At 44.8% G+C, this 18,684-nt stretch overlaps 2 protein-coding genes across 2 annotated transcripts in view; both read right to left on the minus strand.

The window, feature by feature from the left end:
• LOC309417453 (putative acyl-CoA dehydrogenase 6) overlaps nt 1-14,906 on the minus strand; it is a gene marked incomplete at both ends in the record, with an annotated part of 85,215 nt that extends 70,309 nt beyond the window's left edge. Inside the window, 2 exons of the mRNA XM_082014958.1 lie at nt 530-650; nt 14,754-14,906. Of these exons, the coding sequence (XP_081871084.1) occupies nt 530-650; nt 14,754-14,906 (274 nt within the window). The remainder of the gene's footprint in view (nt 1-529; nt 651-14,753) is intronic.
• Nucleotides 14,907-15,423: 517 nt separating this feature from the next.
• LOC309402537 (guanine nucleotide-binding protein G(I)/G(S)/G(O) subunit gamma-11) lies at nt 15,424-18,684 on the minus strand (the record flags this gene model as incomplete). Its single annotated transcript, XM_081996398.1, has 2 exons — nt 15,424-15,549; nt 18,589-18,684. The coding sequence occupies 2 exons, from the start codon at nt 18,682-18,684 to the stop codon at nt 15,424-15,426; spliced, it is 222 nt and encodes a 73-aa protein (XP_081852524.1).

Consider the following 18,684-nt stretch of genomic DNA (forward strand, 5'->3'; position numbering starts at 1 on the left):
ACATGCTTCTGTGGGCTGGAATAGTGCATTTTAAAGACAGTCTAGGATATAATGGATATAAAATATAATACAAACCTCATCCTGAATGGCAAGACAGGGTACATTAAAATTATGTAGATGTTACAGGGTAAGGAAGTGTAATAGGCCAAATCTTACAACACTTTCAATGCCTTTAAATTGTGATTTCTTTAATAAAAATTGAGATTATTCCGCATGTGTCCAGATGGGGAAGAAACGTCACGATACAGATAGTATGTTGAACATTGAAGTGACACTCATTTCACTGACTTTAAAATAAGTCACGCAGGTTTTTAACGTTTATATTTAGGAGAATATCAAGTTGAGCACTCAGCAACATTATTTTCTCTATTTGCACAGTTGGTAACCAGCATGCCTGTGACTGAGGGATATAAGTGAACTTCGCATTGAATTCCAAACCATGTTTTGATCTGGGGCAAAAGTGACTTGAGAGAATATAACGAGTCTAGCACTATCAACATCAATACTCAGGAGTTAGGCACTCTCCTACCTGTTGGCTTATCTACACCAAGGAATCCAGCCTGTCCCAGGGTTTTAAATACTTTATGTGCTGGGAACTGTCCTTCTTCTTCCCACTTGTCCACAAAGGGATTAATTTCCTTGTCGATGATCTAGATTTGAAAAATAAATCAAAAAAGTTATTAACGCAGACATTCCTACAGAAACACCTTTGACTACTTTTGTCCAAAAACTTTAATTTAAAAAAACCCCACAATATACAGGGACAATTTTGAAAGCACATCAATTTTCTTACTTCCTGTTGGATGTCCTTATCCTCCACCCACCCACAACTATTACAACAGATACAGTAAGGCAAATATAAATAATTATTTTAGCAATTACAACTACTACAACAGGAAGTCATCAAGGCTGGTTTGAGCCTCTCCAGGCCCTATGAAAATGGCAGTTCCCCCCCTCACCATTTGCTACCTTTTTGGGTACAGTTTCTAGAAAGTAATAGGAAGAGAAATCTGGATTATCCTCAGAGGGACCTTGCCAAAGAAGGTTGATGATCTGTTCACAACGATCGCGGTACGCAAGACAGGCAAGTAGGAGTGACCTCATTTCCCCTCCCTTTGCCTGAAATGTTCTCAAGGACGTCAGCGCTGTTCAGGGCACTTGTGTCCAGCCTGCATATAGACTTCCCTACGACCTGACAAAACATGTACTGGAAAAATCCGCTCTTCTTCCAGATTTTACAGCATCTCCAAGTTTAGTCCCTGGGCGACTCTCAACTGGGCTATTACTGCACACCTTCCAAAAGCCAATGTTCTTAGCTGCCTGGCTACTGCCCTTGCTTTATTCAGGCTGCACCAGGTGTCCACGCTTCTGCCACCTCGTTCTTGCTCCCCATGCCTACCAAGCTGGCATGAGGCAGACGAGGTTTCAAGAGCTCTCAAAAGGAGTCAGCTGTAGAGTTGCCCACCCCTGCCTACCTCCACAAGCCACCAAGCGCGCTATGCACCTGGGTCAGCACGCACAAGGGGGTCCAAACGCAAAACAGAAAAGCCATCCTCCCTCTCCCAAACTAACCTTACCAAAACAAACACCGGTTCCCAACAGAAAGTTAATGTCTTTAATCCATGAACACAATTTTGCTGCTACATTGTTTTACAAAGAGAGAATTTATTATTTTAAGAACTCACTCCTCCTAGTCTTTTCTCCGCACTAAATAAACAAGTCCTGTGGTGCTAACTATTTCTTGAGCTGGAAATAGACTCCTCTCCCTCCAAAACTGCTGTGCTCATGAGACCCTGCAGAGCCTTCTTCCAAGCTATCTATTTATTGCACATTCTTCGGAGAATTTCAGCCCATATATGGCTGCTTTCTGCTTCCCAGTCAGCCACAGAAATAAGAATACTTCACTGTTGGTAACAGAAAAATCACTTTTTCACTTCTCTCACCAAATTCTGACAAACATATGTACTGAATGTTCGACTCATTCAGTAATTATCATCTCTCCCCCTCTCTCATACTGAATGATGTGGGCCTCATGATCAATAGTAACAAAATACTCACCAAGACACTATCTAGGATAGCCCATATCTAACTTCTATACTGCCGTATCCTAGAAGCTCAGATTCTAGGATGCTGACCCTTAACGTTGAGTTACAGGTGGTGAAACACCCTTTTGATTGATTATAGTAATATCTGGTAATGGTCACCCGGTAACATCCAGGGAAATGCCTGAAAGAAGCTATGAAGTACATACAGAAAGTTATCCCAGTGTTTTTATGGATCTTGACAAAAGTATTAAGCGAATGTACTAACAGAGCTTTGTGCTTGTAATGGCTGGTACCGGGCCAAGTGTTCCACATCTTACATCCAGAGCTACCTTTAAGGTTTAACAGAGCCAAAAGAATGATTAAGGCATCAGAGAAGTTATTTTACATGATTTCTGCAGATTATAGCCTGCTTGCTCCTGTGCCTTTGAGTAAAACTCAAATTGTTTAACAGAGCCAAAGTTTAATGATTACCTGGTGAAGTTTGACCTGTTAAGCAAAACAAGATCTCCCGTGCACGACACAACAAAAAAACAACAAACCACAAACAGTGCATGCCTCTGAATTCGGGGGGGGGGGGGCGCACGTGGAAATCACAGTCCAGATATCCAGTTGTTTCTTAGCCACTGGAACATCCACTTTAAACTGTATTTTTGCAATGAAATTAAACAGGTCGTGTCAAAAGCTTTTATGCTTTAGATGCAAATTGTTTGCAAAAAATCACACATGCTATTTACAATCATAAATAAGGCTCTAAACAAACTAACCTACTTTCAGGCATGCAATCGCATTCCTTTAGAAGTATCATTCCTCAAAATAAACCTTCAGAAAACATGCATCCTTATATATGTGTGGGGCAAGCCATGAATGACTGAAGGAACACGAGCAATTACAGAACACGTTCTTAAACCATTGCTAAAGACAAGTTTATGTGGATGCAGGTCAAACAGTGCTGCATACCTAACAATTTAATTTGCCCCTTTCCTTGGCTTTGGCCAGTTCCTCACATCTGTGCCCCTAGAGAAATATTTCACACTTGAATTAATTTATATATTGACTAATTAACTTTGAATTAATTTAAATTTTTTGACTGCACACAGCTTTAAGAAGCAAACACTAACAGCTGCAGGCACAAATTATGCAGGCACTTTAACCATCAGGTATACATGCAGTGTTTGACAGATACACAGAAGTGAGCTTTCGGAAGCAGGTGAGCAACTGGATTGTTTATTTTTATAGGTTTTATCGTAAGAAATGTGGACATCATGGGTGATAGCATTTAGACTTGCATCACTAGGATACTGAGGGTAACAAGACCTAAAACTCCTCTCAGTAGAAATATTTTAACACGGCATACTACAGATGCTATCTGACAGACATTCCCACCCACGAAGTAAGTCTTTTTACCTCATCTAGCTGGCCAAATCTCAATGGCATTTGGGGTGTAAAGACAATTTATATATCCTTCCCACCTGCTCATCAAGTATCAGTAAACCACAACAGAAACTGTGATTTTCCTGATGGCAAAGGCACGGTAAGTCTCATGTACGAGACCAGTGTTTTTCTCAAGATGCTTCATCCAAACCAGGAAGATGCAAACCTAAAAGACTCAGCTCTGGAGGCAGCCTTGGCTCATCCTGCATCCCAGCGCACGCTCCGGCTGCTCTCCAGGGAGCCTCCCAAAGAATGGCTTCAGGGCTGGTATCAGCCATGAATTATTTCAAAAAACACTGTGGATATTTGCCCAGTCGGAAACTGATTGAGCCAACAAACTCACCTGGTGTCCAAGGACAGTAAGAAAAATAAAAGTGTTTTCATTTAAAATCATCTTGGCACAGTTTTGTGAAAACAGCACCTGTAGCTTCCTGCCCTGGAATGGGGAAATGTGGTGGCAGGGTTCAGGAGGGGACAGAGACAGAAATTCAGATTTTTTTTTTTGTTATAGATTATTCTAATTTCTCTCTAAAACAGAGCAATGAAAATATCTCCCCAAAACATTGCCAGATAGTTGCATGTTTTGATTATTTTCCATGTACATTATGTAAATGAGAAAAGAAACAAAACCCGCACATTTGGGGATTTTCCTTCATGTGATGCTCAGTATTTTGTGCTGAGAGCAGCACAGCACCTACCCAGAAACATTAGAAATTGCCATTTAATTCTAACTGTATTCTAAAATAAATACACTATTTCTACAACAGTAGAAACTGTAATTTAATTAATTTGGGTACTGAGAGTGTTTACAGATGTCCTTTACAGCAATTAAAGATTTCTTTCCATTATTCACCTGCAAGATTACCTTCTATCAAGCAATTCAAATCAGAAATTAAAGGCCATAGCACTTCTACACACAATATATCCTATATCTATCCCTTATAGTACTGTATAGTGGTAGTATTTTTCAGCACACTATTAGCATGATGAATCTTGAAAAGAAAACAATAAACTCAATTCTTACAAAGTGACAATTTTTTACTAAAGCTTCTTGTGAGTTATATCTAAGCTGAGATTAGACTTACTAGAAAAGCAGGAGAAAATGTTTAAGAAAAAGGTATTTTGTATTAAGAAGATTAAATGGATTTAGTGGTGCCACACAACTGTACTGTATTATGTCATAAGAAGCATTTTTTTCCTTTAAATCAAGTTACAGTAATCGAACTTAGCTCTATTAATATAACAACTAAAGATGACACAAATAATGGGATCTTTAATGTAACAAAAAAGCAAATAAATAAGCAACAAACCATTAGTGACAAATTTTCAGTGGTTGTATCTAGACATTAGCCCAACACTGACTTGAAAGGAAGGAGGTAACAGAGCAGAGAGCCCTTTGCCTTCAACACCAGCAATAACTAAAGAAAATCATTAACAGCCCGCAAAACAACATTTCTCCTTGTGGTTTTATTCGCAACCACCGGCAGCAACAACTGCACCGTGAGCCATCTTGGCATCGCAGGGATGCGGTGCTGAGGACGAGGCAGAGCTTTAGCAAGTTGTAAGGCAGAGCTGAGGCGGTCAAACCCATGGGCCACCTGCGGGTGCTGCCAAACCTGGCCGCCGAAACCCACCCCGTAAGGCAGCCAGGGCCCCACCGCGCGGCAGCCCACGCAGGTCCTCTCAGCTGCTCCTCAGGGGGGCCTGAACCAGCCAAACAGCAGCCGTTCGCCTCCCACTCGCCGGTCTCCATTCGGGTCCCCCCGGGGCACGCATCCCAAGCACACCCGGGTAAGTTTCCCAGTGTACATCCCCTGTTTCTTGTCGCTCCTGGGCTTGGAGGCCACGGCCCTCCTCGACTCCCTCATAACTCCTCCAAAGCCCTAAACAGAGTTTGGTGGCCAAACCTTTCCCGGTAATATCCTTCAGAAAGGTAGGGAAAAGGGCACAGGGAAGAAGACTGGAATGTAGAAGCATTCAGGACAGAACTGGGCAGAATCCAGGTGGGTGAGCGAAGGAGGTCAGCTCCTCGTAACTGCTACCTGCTAGAGAGGCTGTGGCGAGATGGATGCTTTTGCCATGACACCTCACTGATGAGGACGTCTGCTGGCACGTGATGGGCAGAGCAAGGTCCTGCTGTCCCTCCTGCACTTGTGATGTCCCTCCAGCGCTGGCAGGAGGGCAGCTGCTCCCGTGCTTCCACTGCCCGTGACACGTGCTAGGAGACCCTGGCAGAAGCCTGGAGCTGCCCCGGTGCCCGGATCACCCAGTCTGGTGGTGGCGAGCCCAGCCCTGCAGCAGCCGGCACCCCAATGGAAGAGGCAATAGCTTGGCCTCCAATGACGTCATGTGCAGAGGCAAAGGCAGTATACGACTTGGAAGACCACAATAGGCTAAAAATAGCCCCATCGCACAAAGATGATTTAACCACACAGCAGGCAGAAAACGTTCCCTGCAGTGCTAACCTTGCCTGCTCAAAGTTACCTAGCGTACTTTCTTCCGGCAACCAAAATCCAGTATTATCAGTTTGCCTGAGGTCTGAAGCGATCTAGAGAGCAAAGTCCAGCTCTCTAGATCTAGACCTACCTACCGCTTCCTCTTCCAGGATGCACTACCACCACAGGGTGAAGATTTCCAGGGAGTGTTGCAGGACCGTTTTCCGGGGATTGTTTTCTTTTGGTTGGTTGGTTTTTTCAATACTAACTGAAACAAGGGGGATAGCCCTCACTCCTCCTCTTATAAAAACATACATGCTCTTATTGGTTAGGACTCACCTAAGAGAGCTATGTAAAAAATGAGTCACCGCTACGCAAGGGGTCCTGTCAAAGCAGCAGATGTCCCAGATGCTGCCAAAACACTTCTCCCCTTTGCACAAGGAAGCCAAGCCTCCCACTTGCCCATAACATGGAAGATTTGGCATTCAGACGTGACCTGCGGCTCTTATTCTCTATTCACATTTGACTACCCAGCCAAATGTATGACACGACAGCCGTGCAAAGGACTGTCTGCAAGAGTTGTCACTGAAGCATTTGCCCTATTTGAGTACGGGATTTGGGACTGGGCCTCAATGATGATATGGAAACTTCTGTACGCTGACCTGTCATCAGACTGTTGCTGGGATCAGTCAACAGGCCTGGCCCACGTCTGGGTTTCTCCACTGCCATTGCACATAGAAAACAAACACACAAGAAAATATTTTCCACGATGATACAGGGTTGAACTGAAAAAGTTCAATTTAAGTACAGACATACATTTCATGACCCTGTGAAAAACATCTGGCAGGAAAAAAAAAAAATCCTAAAAGCAGAATATCCAGGTAATTAAAATAAAGAACAAAAATGAAGTAATTTTGACTAAAGCTTTTTAAAGCAGCATGATTCATTTTACAAACCCCAAACCAACAAGTTATAAAATTATAATCTGGATGGCAGTTCCTTGGAAAGCCTCAATATTTTCAAGCCATCAACAAGACACTAAGTAATAATGCAAGTGCAGGACATAGAATATGGAGGAAACAGCAGGAAAACACACAATATTTAAGTATCCATCTAACTTAAAACTTTACAGCTTCTAGCAACAAATCTAGAGCGTGTGGTCTAAATTGTCATGTAAAGGGTTGAAATAAAACTGCTTTGATTTCTTTCCGTATTTTTCTATGATTACTGGAAACATTTTTTCCAAAACATTTTGTTACTCTACTTAGAATTTTCAATTTTATTTCCCCCATGTGAAAACCTAAAATGAATGAGGAATTATCACACATATCCATGCCTTTTTTTAAAAGCCTTTACTGCATTTGAAGGGAAAAATGCCTCCTAAGTCCTTATCGTTGGTTTACTCTCCATCTCTTTTTATTACATTTTTCCCCATTGTAATTGAGGACTAACAGGTCTACTCTGAAATGTTATTGATTGAGCCCGTAAAAACAAGCTCACTGATATCACCCCAAGCACATTCCATAGAGGAAAGATAAACAGACTGAAATTCATGGACTAAAAAGCAATCGCATAGAAGCCCTGGATAAACAAACAGCATTAAACGGCGGGATGGGCTGTCCTTATGTGTCTTTTTGAACACTAAACAAACATTTCTGAGCAAGAAACGAGTGGCTGTGGGATTACTTAAAAAGAGAAGGTAGGAAAGTCGCTCTCAAAACTTTGTCCTTCATTCACAAACTTTGAAGAACATACCAGACACTCATACACCGGGCAGGACAGCTGCCAACACCCACACCTTAAAGAGGTCTATGCTCCGTTGTCTTTGCCCTTCAGTTCATTTTGGTCACCCCAAGTTTTCATGCATTTCATGTGCAGAACAACTGCTCTACCAGGTGCCTGCAGGACAAGATGTGACCAGCCCAGAAAAAAAAAACCAAAACTGCTGGATGAAAAAGATACTTCAAGCCAGACAGAAGGTATCATTGAGAAGAAAAAAGAAAGCCAAGTCAAATGCAACTATATCGTCTCTTTTTTTTTTCCTTTTTTAAATCCCATACCTAAAAATGTTAAACGGATATTGAAAAGCAAATTAATGGTTCCACCTACCCTATTTAAATACATTGCCAGTCCCCTTGCTGTGGTGGGATTACACAGAGATAAGGTTAGGACACACTGAAGTACCTGGTTGAGCATGGGCTCACCATCCTCTTTTTCCATGGACTGCATTGATGATCTTTTATTTTGCTTGTAGATGTACTAAGCACTTGACAGAATAGAGAGAGACACATCAACCACCTTGGGGATGTTACACATAACCCCTCCCGAGTCTACTCTGTGCACGTGTGCGCATTTAGACGTAAATACACACAAATTTCAGGTTGTTTAGCTTTCCCCTTTTCCCTTTCCCAATGGGCGGTGTGTACGCTTGAGGCATGAAGAATTAAGGAAAAAAGTCATTCTAGCTTAGCACTATAAAGCCAGTTCAAAAGGGCAGGTAACACATCATCGCTAGTGCCTTGGGTGTCTTTAGGATACTTCTACTTCTCTGCTCATTGCTGCAAAGCGAGGGTCAACAGGCCTGGCCCACGTCTGGGTTTCTCCACTGCCATCGCACATAGCTGTGGCCAGAGCTGAGCTTCCAGAGAAGTTTCCAGTGGATTTAAAACCAATATTCACTATGCTCATATAAGAAAAAAACAGAAAAATTTCCCCAAGTGCTGGAAAATATATGGCTGAAATGGGAAGACATGTATTTAAAACTGATTAATTAGAGCACCACAATTCCTTTTTGTACCTTCAATTAAGCCGTGCCACAGGCAACAAAGGAATCATGCAATCTTCTATAGCACTGTGTAGCAAAAACTGCAGTGAAAAGCAAATACAGAAACTGTACTAAATGAAATTTTCCCTTTTTCAAAGGATAAAAAAAAAAAAATTAGCAGAGGGAAAAACCCTGTAAAATTAAGAGTTGGCAGCATCGCATTATATAATAAAACATACCTGTCCTCATCTGTTTTTACAAAATCTAATTTTCAGGGGAAAAAGCATGCACTTTATGAGTATTCTGCAATTTTGCCTGGTCTATTCATTTGGCAGTAACTGGACTTGCTTCTGTTTAAATCATTGCATTTTCTCCCTTTTACTGCGACACAGTTCCTCACAACATACATAATACATAAAGACAAGCTGATTATTGGTTCAGAAATTTTAATACTGTAAATCTTTTGGTCCCATACATCTGGCTACAGTTTTCACTTCAGAAGACAAAAAAAAACAAACCCTGAATCAACCACGAAATTTTTGCCAACGCTAAACCTACAACTTAAAAACCTACAAGTCTGCCAGGGAGGGCAGAAGGATGTGCTGCTCCTCCACCCTGTGCAGCTGCTGGCACACCCAGGAGCCACCGCTGGAGCAGCAGCCACACATCATCACCATAGCAAGAAAATAAAAGGTCTGGTCCAGGACATGGGAGCTGAGCCCATCTTAATCTTTTCCTGAGGAACGAGATGCTGGAAGACCAGCTCCAGCTGGGGAGCGACCCACACGATCCTAGCCAAGCCTTCCTCCCTCCCTGTGTCCTTCTTCCCAGGACAGTTGCACAGGCAAATCCCTCCAGCACAGACCTGAGTGTCAGCAATCCCTGCACGCTCCCAACCACAATGCCTTCAACTGCCCTAGCCAAGAATATGGCAGAAAAGGGAGGATCCCAAAATTGCTTCCCACTCTGGACTCAGCTGCAGCTACCATACTGAGAAAGCTAAGCTGAAATAAGATGTTCCACATTTCTCTCCAAACAAGGTGATTTTCCTCCAGAATTTTATCAGTTTCCCCTGGGAAAGGTTGGTTTCTTCTCAAGAAGATGGGAGGAGCTTCCAATTTCCTTTTCTGCCTTTGAAAACGCCATCACGACATACACCGTTGTGCTTATCCCACCACACACTTTTAACAGCAACACTGGTGACAATGCATCCAAGAAGAGCCACTCCAGAGAAACCCTCCCAAATCTGCAGCTCCGCTCTCAAACACTGCAGTATTTCTCCAACCCAAGCCTCCCGTCCACAGCGGGTTTGGGGGATGCCAGCAAAGGAGAAAGAGGGCTCCCGATGACAGACAAAATCCTGCTGGTTCTTCAGTGGTACTGGAGACGGGACACCAGCAGGCATGGTCCTGAGTACATCAGAGCATGCTCCATACTCCAGCCTTTCAGTCCTTCAGCTTTCACAGAGCACATGCTCCCCAGGTGCACTGGCACGGGCCGGGAGCAGAACACCCACCACCAAACAGCAGCTTCAGGTGTGAAGATTTGGCTGCCCCACTACTCCCTTCTCCTTAGGATCTCTGCACCTGGCTGTCTCAGGCACCTCTGGCACTTTCAGGAACGCAGCACGCCACCCATACCGGTTTGCCCAACCTCAAGTTTATATGGCATATTTTGAATGCTGCCATATATAAAATGGCAGACTGGAGATATGACGGCATTTCTGGAAGTACTTAAAATTATTAAGACTGCCCTGTCTTACTCCTACAAAGAAACTAATGCTCTATTTTTTTTAAAAGAAGTTAAAAACTAGTCATTGAAATCTATCTGAGGGAACATACAGCTCAGGTGGTGCCACCAGGGCTAGTGACCAGGGATCTTTGGCTCTTAAAGGATGGTGAAAAAATAATAATTACTGTCTAGATCCACAAGCCTGGCTGTATGGCAGAAAATAATTTTAAGCAGCACACCAAGTATCCTGGAGGTCTCCTCATGTAATCTATCAGCATCCATCTATCAAATTTCATCTCCAAGACTGGAGCTAGATGTAGGCTTTTATGCTCCCTCTGAATGCAAACAGGGAAGAAAAAAAAACACCCCACAACCTCCCAGGAAGTCAAAGTCCAGAGCAAGGCTGAAACAAGGGGCAGCTTTCAGAGCATCCTGACACCTGGCTGGGAGATGTCACGTTCATTAGTACGGGTACACGGGCTGGGGGAGAGATTTAATTGCACATTTCCTAGCAAACATGACCTAAAAAGATTTAAGCAAAGTTACATTTTCTGAACAGTCATGGCAAAACCTATATAAACCCCCGACATTTGCTCAGTCATAAACTGCTTATTAAGACAAGATTTTAGTTATCAGAAGTGTGTAACTGTATTGCCTAACCCAACCAGGTGTAACAACAATAAAGCAATATAATAGCTAGACCTGAACCACAGAAATATGCCTTAGGCCCAGTTCTACTAGAAGATGCTAATTGAGAAGTCTAACTAGAGACAGTGACAACTTGTTCTAACATACATATGGAGTACGAAAAACATTGAATGTTTGGACACAGCAGGGGCAATCTCAAGATGTATGCACTACTCTGACGCCGAGTAGCAAATAAGAACATTGCTCATAAAATTGCCTTTATACTGCATTTTTGCAACACAATGAAGCATTTGTACATTAAGTGACATTTTTCTGATTACCAGAAAAAGCGTTTTACAGAGCTTGCTTGACTGTGCTGAAGCTCATTTTTTTTCTCTCCTGCTCTCCTAAACTGATTTAAAAACAACACTCAGTAGGGCACTAGTGAATGTATTGGATGGTTCCTCTTATTACAGTGGGACACCCCAGCTACCCCTTCCAATAATAATAGTCAACTATGAAAATTTCCTCCCTGTTAAATTACCAACCAAAAATTCTTGACAATAGTAAAGCATATTGCTATGTTTTTCTATACCAGTGTGAGAACTAGCCCCTAAATGTTTCTATAATGTTTCTGTCACAAGATGACAAAGGCTGTTGCAAATACCCCAGAACCTGGGAATACATTTTACCTCCCTTAGACAGACTCAGTGCAAAACCTGTGAGCCTTACTAATGTCACTTTTTTTAACTGTCTCCTTCCTGAAACTTCTGCATCAGGTACATGAAAAATAAGGTTTTAAAATTACAGATGCAAGTCATGTACTTTGCAGACTCAGCTGTGTCTTTTCCCCCTCCCAATTTAGCGAGAAACTAACTTTTAAGTGATTTATTTGTAATACCAGCAGCCTAATACTTTGCTGTTCTGTTACTGGTTTTTCTGATTTGCTACAAAGATAAATAAACAACTCCACCCAAGGTGCTCCAGTGGCAATGGTGGGCACCCTTCAGCATTTAGCAGAAGGCCAAAGACAGCCTATTATTTTGACAGGGAATTTACAGTAATTCTACCAGAAAGCTAAATTGAACATCAATATTTAATTCAGATTCTGCACGCTCTGATATGAAGGGGCTTTAATTCTTGTAAAAATACATATATTAATAAACAGAAACTCATGATGTACAAGCCAAGAGTGGCAAATAAGGTAGCAGTGTCCTTTTGGTGGAGTCTCACTGTCACAGGTGAAATCCCCCCTTATCCTACAGAGATGTAATACAGCATAACTAGACTGAGTCACCACTGGATATGAAATGAAATGTCATTTCTATTACATTCAACTCTAGCAAAACATACGCCAAACTTTTTCAAACCTACTTCCCAAAGCTTCTTACTCCTAATCCTGATGGAAAGCGGACAGCATGTATCTATCTTATGTGTATATGCATACTGTTATGCATATACACAGAACATGCATATATCCTTTAAGCCAGTTATACTATAATTTAATTACTGCAGCAAGCTGTAGGATACCACTGCACAGCAAGCATTGTTCAAGAAGTTAAGGAAAAGTTATGGTTCCAATTTCCAAGAGGAAGGGTGGTGACCTATAAAGTTGTAAAGGAAACCGCTCATGAGCTTAGTTCAATACCCTTGCTAAAAACAGCTCCCTGGAATTTTAAGAGTCTCTTCCTCATCCTGCTCAGAACAATTGGAAAAATTACGGACCATTTAAAATGCATTAATAGATTAAAAAATAAAATGAATGGAGACAAAAAAATACCAGTTCTCACTTGTGGAACTGCACTGCTCATTTTTCTGATTTCTCTGGTAGTTGCATCTGGATTTAGCTAAAGGAAAGAGTGCCCAAATTACATAACAAGTACACTTAAAATGTGTTACAGATCCTGAGTGGTCATTCTTTCCCAATGACTTTACTTTTCAGTTTATCCTGACGTCACTGGGGACAGGTTTAACTTAAGCCAAAAGTAAACACTTTTGCTAGAAGCTTTGGGGTGAGAAAAATCAGACTGGATTTGACATAAACTGGTGTGGGTTTTTTTCTCTACATGATCAGATAAAATCTAAAATAAATGCTATACAAGCATTTTGTAAAATACAGGACAATGATAAAATTTGGTTATGTTATAATTTACTTAATTTCTTACAGTAATTTCTTCTACAATACATTAATCACAGGGATTTATTCAATGAATAGTACCACATTCCCCCATGATGCAATTATCTGCACAAAACCCAGCACGGTAGGGTATGCTGTTAGCTGCACTTCAACAGGCACGGGGAAAATAAAACCGGGGGGGTGTGGGGGGGTGGTATTTTGTAAAAAAAGTCATTCTTCTACTGATTTTTTTTCTCTGGCAGCTTATTTCTACTTTGCAGAAGGTCAGGGAATTTAGACTAATGAAATAAATTTCTGAGGAAACAGACTGGTCATGCATCTCTTCCTTACTGCTCAGGTTTCCTTTTTCTAACACAGAAGATAAACCCACAACTGCTAAAGCTCAATGATAACAGGCCTCATCTTAGTGATAGAAAACTTGATTAATTAAATGGCCTTTAGGATACCTTGTTTTAATACTGTATGAAAATTAATTCCTCAAAAAAAAAAACCAACTGAAGGAAAGTAAAAATCACATGAATCATAAGTAGCTCAACTATCTGTTGCCTAGAGTGAACCAGAAAAGAGGCAACATTTGGAAAAGGTTTAGTTTATCCACAAAGGTACAAGATTCCTCGAGTCATTTTAAAAAGCATCTATAAAAGATATGACAGCACAGCTCCAAAGTCACATAAGTGAGTTTAATATCTGGCACACTATGCATGGTTTTTAAAAACCATCAGCGAAGCACTGCAGCACCAGCTAGGATTTGTAAACTTACCTATCGGTAAATGAGGGCCAAGTCCTCACACTTTGTAATTCCTACCTCTGAACGCCCATCCCGCTGGTTCTTACGCAGCTGCCGCAATAATGCGGTTTACTCCTTGTAACAGGTACCAAACCTTTTCTCACCAAGCCATAGTTTAAAGGCAGACTTCGCTCACGCGCAGCCGGCCCCAGCTCCACACCAGGGCTTTCTACCTCCAAAACACCTAAGCCTCTAACTTTGACAGGTGTGCTTGATTGTACCACAGCCTTCTGCAGCTGACGCTGCCCGCCCTGTTGGGAATACACAGAGCTCACCAATACCACCGCTGCCGGCAGATTGTCGTTCGGCATTCAGTTTACACGTTACCTTCGCCGAAGTGCCTCCTTTCCTCTTGATTGATGGTTCAGTTTCACAGGAACCCCCCAATACTCCCCTTCTAGAAAGGGCGCAATCACAAACAGGCTCCGTTCTGCCTTTTCTGCACCCACAGACCGACCCTGACCTTGCCTTTCGCAGGGGCGATCTCCGGGCTCCTGCGTACGCCCGGGGCGGCGGCGGGGGCCCGGCTGGGGCAGGCAGCGCCCGCTCGCCACGGGGCACGCCGCAGGACTGAACCCACCCGTGACAGCCCACACGGCAGGGAAGTGCGTTGCTATTCCACGCGTTGTATGCGGGGGACACATGGTTTCGTTTCTGACACTGCCGGGGGAAGTTCACTTATTTAAACACATCCCGAGCCGTTCCGGGCGGCTGGGTGACCTTGCCCCAGTTGCTCTCCCCGTGTGTCCCGGGCCCGCCCGCCGCGAGGAAGTGCCGCTGCCCGCCCCCCCGGTACCTTCCTGAGGGCCGCCCGCAACTCGCGGTGCTGCGGCGTGTCACCGGTGGGCCCGCCGTCCCGCCGCCCTGAGCTGCCGCCGCGCCCCGGGGCCGCGCCGCCGCGCAGCGCCGAGGCCAAGCGCGCCCAGCGCCGGCCGCCGCGCAGCGCCATGGCCGCCGCCGCCTGCGCCGCTCCGCCCCGCTCCGGCAAAGGGCGAGGGCCGCGACCCGGCCCCGCGGGCTTCAACGCCTGGCCCGGGTGGCCCCGGAGGCCCCTGCACCGCCCCGTCCCGTCCCTCCTCCAGCTCCTCTCCCCCGCGGCCAAGGCAGGGCAGGCGCTCGGGTTACGGGCAGGTTTTCTTTAATGCCAACAAACGAATGCAGGTTTTCTTTAAAGCCAGGAAGCAACCGAGGAAGCGGAGGCGAAAGCGGCGCCGCGAAGCGAAAGGAGCCGTCCCAGCCGCGGGACGGCCACGGCGGGGAGCGGGGGACAGCCGTCCCTGCCGAGCGACCGAAAGGGTCTCGGCAGCTTTCGGGTTGGTTTCTTTATTTTTGTAAGGAAAAAAAGAAAAAAGGAAATCCGATCCTGTGCTCGTTCAACAAGGGCCGGCGGCGGTGGGGACACGCTAGTGACTCCCTACAGGTACACGAAGAGTGTCTGCTCCGGTGGCAGCGCCGGGTTCGTTTTCCTAAGCGATGACACAGCCTCCCTTCTCCTTGAAGGGGTTCTTGTCTTCGGGAACCCCCTTCACCAGCGGGTCCTCGCCCGACCGCTCCTCGATGTAGTTCTTGATCTCTTCGGAGCACTTGGACACCTCGAGTGAAAGAAGAGAGAAGCGGCTGCGTTACGGCCGGAGCTCACCGTGCACATCAGAACCAGTGAATTCACATCCTTCTTCCTCTCATCTACCTTCCCATCAAATACAAAAGATCTGACCACAGAGCCAGCACTAAGCATGTGCAGACGCACACCTTCCATTTTTTCACAGCCCAGTATTTACAGAACATGTGAGTGCCACTGGGAATGTATACGCCACTCAGCACAGCACACTGCTGCACAGTGAAACTTGCGTTTTTTTAAATTAGTCGATGTATGTTTATTAAGCTGCTGATCACACTCTCCCCCGGCATCAGCACAACTTACGGTCAATGGCTTCCACGTCAGTAACTTTCAATTCAAAGTATTTATGACTTCACGTGTTTTTCCCAAACAAAACATTCAGTAATGATTTTTCAGCGTTAATACAAATTCTCACCTTCCGGTTCTCTAATAGCAATGGAAGTAAAGACCTGACTAGGAAAGACAATTTACTTACAGGCTACCTGGGGTTATTTCAAACAGCGGTTAATAAAACAGCCTATTGCGTTATGAGAGAACATAATATGCATGACACTTTGCATGACATTCATAGCAAACTAGCAGTGATGTAGGTAAGCCTGCACAGAACCCGCCTGGGAAGAAGAAATGGGTTTGCTTTGTGTTCACTGAGACAGGAGCGCATGCAGCACAGTACTAACAGTGTCTGCGGAGCCTGGGGTGCACAAGCGGGCCCCATCAGCTCCACAAGATCCTCGTCCACGCACACCTCTCGTTTCCCTTTCCCATGTCAGCAGAAACTGTCCTCAGGGGCTCGAATACCTGAAACGTCCAAGGACAAGCTCCCAGCTCTGTCCCCACCTCCCTTCCTACCCGCAATCCCTGCGGAGGCACAGCAGTGCGGAGTCAGCAGCAGGAACCAGCTGCTGGCCAGCCACAAGATGACTAGTATTTCTAATTTAAGGCCCCTTGCCTTCTTTGTTAATTATATTTTACTCCATAGGTAAAATTATGACAAGAGAACCAATGAATTTATCTGCTGTATCGCAGACCAACAGAACGTGCCCTGTGCAAAATTAAGCTTTAAGTCACCAGAAAGAACTCAGACTTAATTCCCAATTAAATGGTGCATAAAATAAGGTCTAACCACCTCTAGCTGCCTTACAGCAAAGAAGAATTTGGACCTACAAATCCCATTACACATGCCTTGCTCTTCTGTGCCTTGCAAATCCTATTCATTCACACTGGGGTACCTTATGCCATAGTAAAGCTGTGCTCTGAAGTCTATGCGGGACCAGGGTTTGTTTTACTTCAGTCAGCACTATCAGGATCTTTTTCACATATAAGAAAAAAATGTCTGCTTAAATACACATTCAGATATTCATTCAAAAAATTATTCAAAAGGGTATTTCCTCTTTGTGCTGTAAAGGTATGTAAGAAAGGGTCAAGAAGACTTTGGCTAAATGTTTTTACTTTTGGTGACAACAGAGTGTGGCTTCTGCATTCCTCTGTCCCTGTAACACCCATACAGGTACCAGGGGACTGTGACAACTGCAACACAGATTTCATTCCCACAGTGAAACTTCTGTTATAATGCACTGCTAAAATTGAGGATGTTGTCTGTGCTTTACTACAGATGATTTGAAAACACCCATTTCCCTAAAGTGATCAGGCTTTTGGTTTATTCCAAACATTTAGGCAATAATTTTATATTATTATTATCAAAATCTGTACATCCTAGAGAGTATATTTCAGTTGCTTGGGAACTCTCTGAGAGATGATATAGATATACACAGTACTTGTATGTGGAGCCCTCAATACTGCTGGAGCTTTAGACTATACCATAACATCTAAATTTAGCCTAGATCTAAGCAAGAAATTTTTGACAGTGAGGGTGGTGAAACACTGGCACAGGTTGCCCAGAGAGGTGGTAGATGCCCCAGCCCTGGAAACATTCAAGGTCAGGTTGAACGGGGCTCTCAGCAACCTGCTCTAGTTGAAGATGTCCCTACTCATTGCAGGGGGGTTGGAGTAGATGACTTTAAAAGGTCCCTTCCAACCCAAACTATTCTATGATTCTGTGATCTACAGTCACTGATACCTAACAGACAGCTAAAACTTAACTGTGGCTTTCTTATTTTCTGGGCTAAACACCCAGACCTGCAATGTAATTAGCGTGACTAATGCTACTGATTCCCACATATAAATGTATTTTTAGTCCTAACTAGAAGCGTTACTTCTATTTACTTAGACTATTTACTTAGACAAATAGTAGTTTGCTTCTGCTGGCATGCGGAATAAAAAAAGAATATTTCTTTTATCACGGGGCAAGACCACTTCTGCATGTCTTTCATCTACAGAAAATGTGCAAAAATACTAAAGTTTCACTGGAAACTACTTTACCCGTGGAAGGACTTTCCGCCGCCACTCCACCCCCTCACCTGGCACTGCCAGATCCCAAGGCGTTTTACAGGGGAGGGGAACGGAGCTCGACGCGCTCCTCCCTCGCCAGGCAAGGCTGCCCTGTGCTGGCACCGGGCTCCAGGGACCCGCAAGGGAGGGGAAGCCAAGGGGTGCCAGATGCAACGGGAACGGCCCCTCGGGGCGTCTTGTCCCGGGGCGGTGCGCTCCTTCCCCCGCGCTCCACAGCCACTCCCGTGAAGGAGCCGTGCTCCCACACGGTGCTAGCGCTGGTATGTCGCCAGCGCCGTACCCGGTCCCTTCCCTGAGGTGGGGGCGGGCTGGACCTGTCGGTGCAAACCGGTCGCCCCAAAAGCCGCCGGGGCTCTCCCGGAGGGCGGCTCCCCAAGCCTCGCTGCCCGCGCCTTCGCCGGGCCCGCCGCGGCGGGACGGGGCACTCCCGCTCGGCGCTGGGCTGCCGTGCCCGGCCCCGCCGCCTGCCCGACGTGCTCCGGGGCGCCGCACGAGCCCCGCACCCCCGACCGAGGCGTAACGGGCTTCTCCCCGCTCCGGCCTCGGCCCCACCCCCCGCCCCGGCAGCCAGGCGGCCGCGGGCCCCTTCTCTGCCGCAACTCACCGGCTGCCTCTCCAGCTTCACTTCTTTCCGGAGCTGCTCCACTTCCATTTTCAGTTTGTCCTTCTCGCTCAGGTCCTCGATGTTGATGGCTGGCAT

The sequence above is a fragment of the Phaethon aethereus genome, assembly GCF_964289735.1.
Source record: "Phaethon aethereus genome assembly, chromosome: 2".
Classification (NCBI taxonomy): Eukaryota; Metazoa; Chordata; class Aves; order Phaethontiformes; family Phaethontidae; genus Phaethon; species Phaethon aethereus.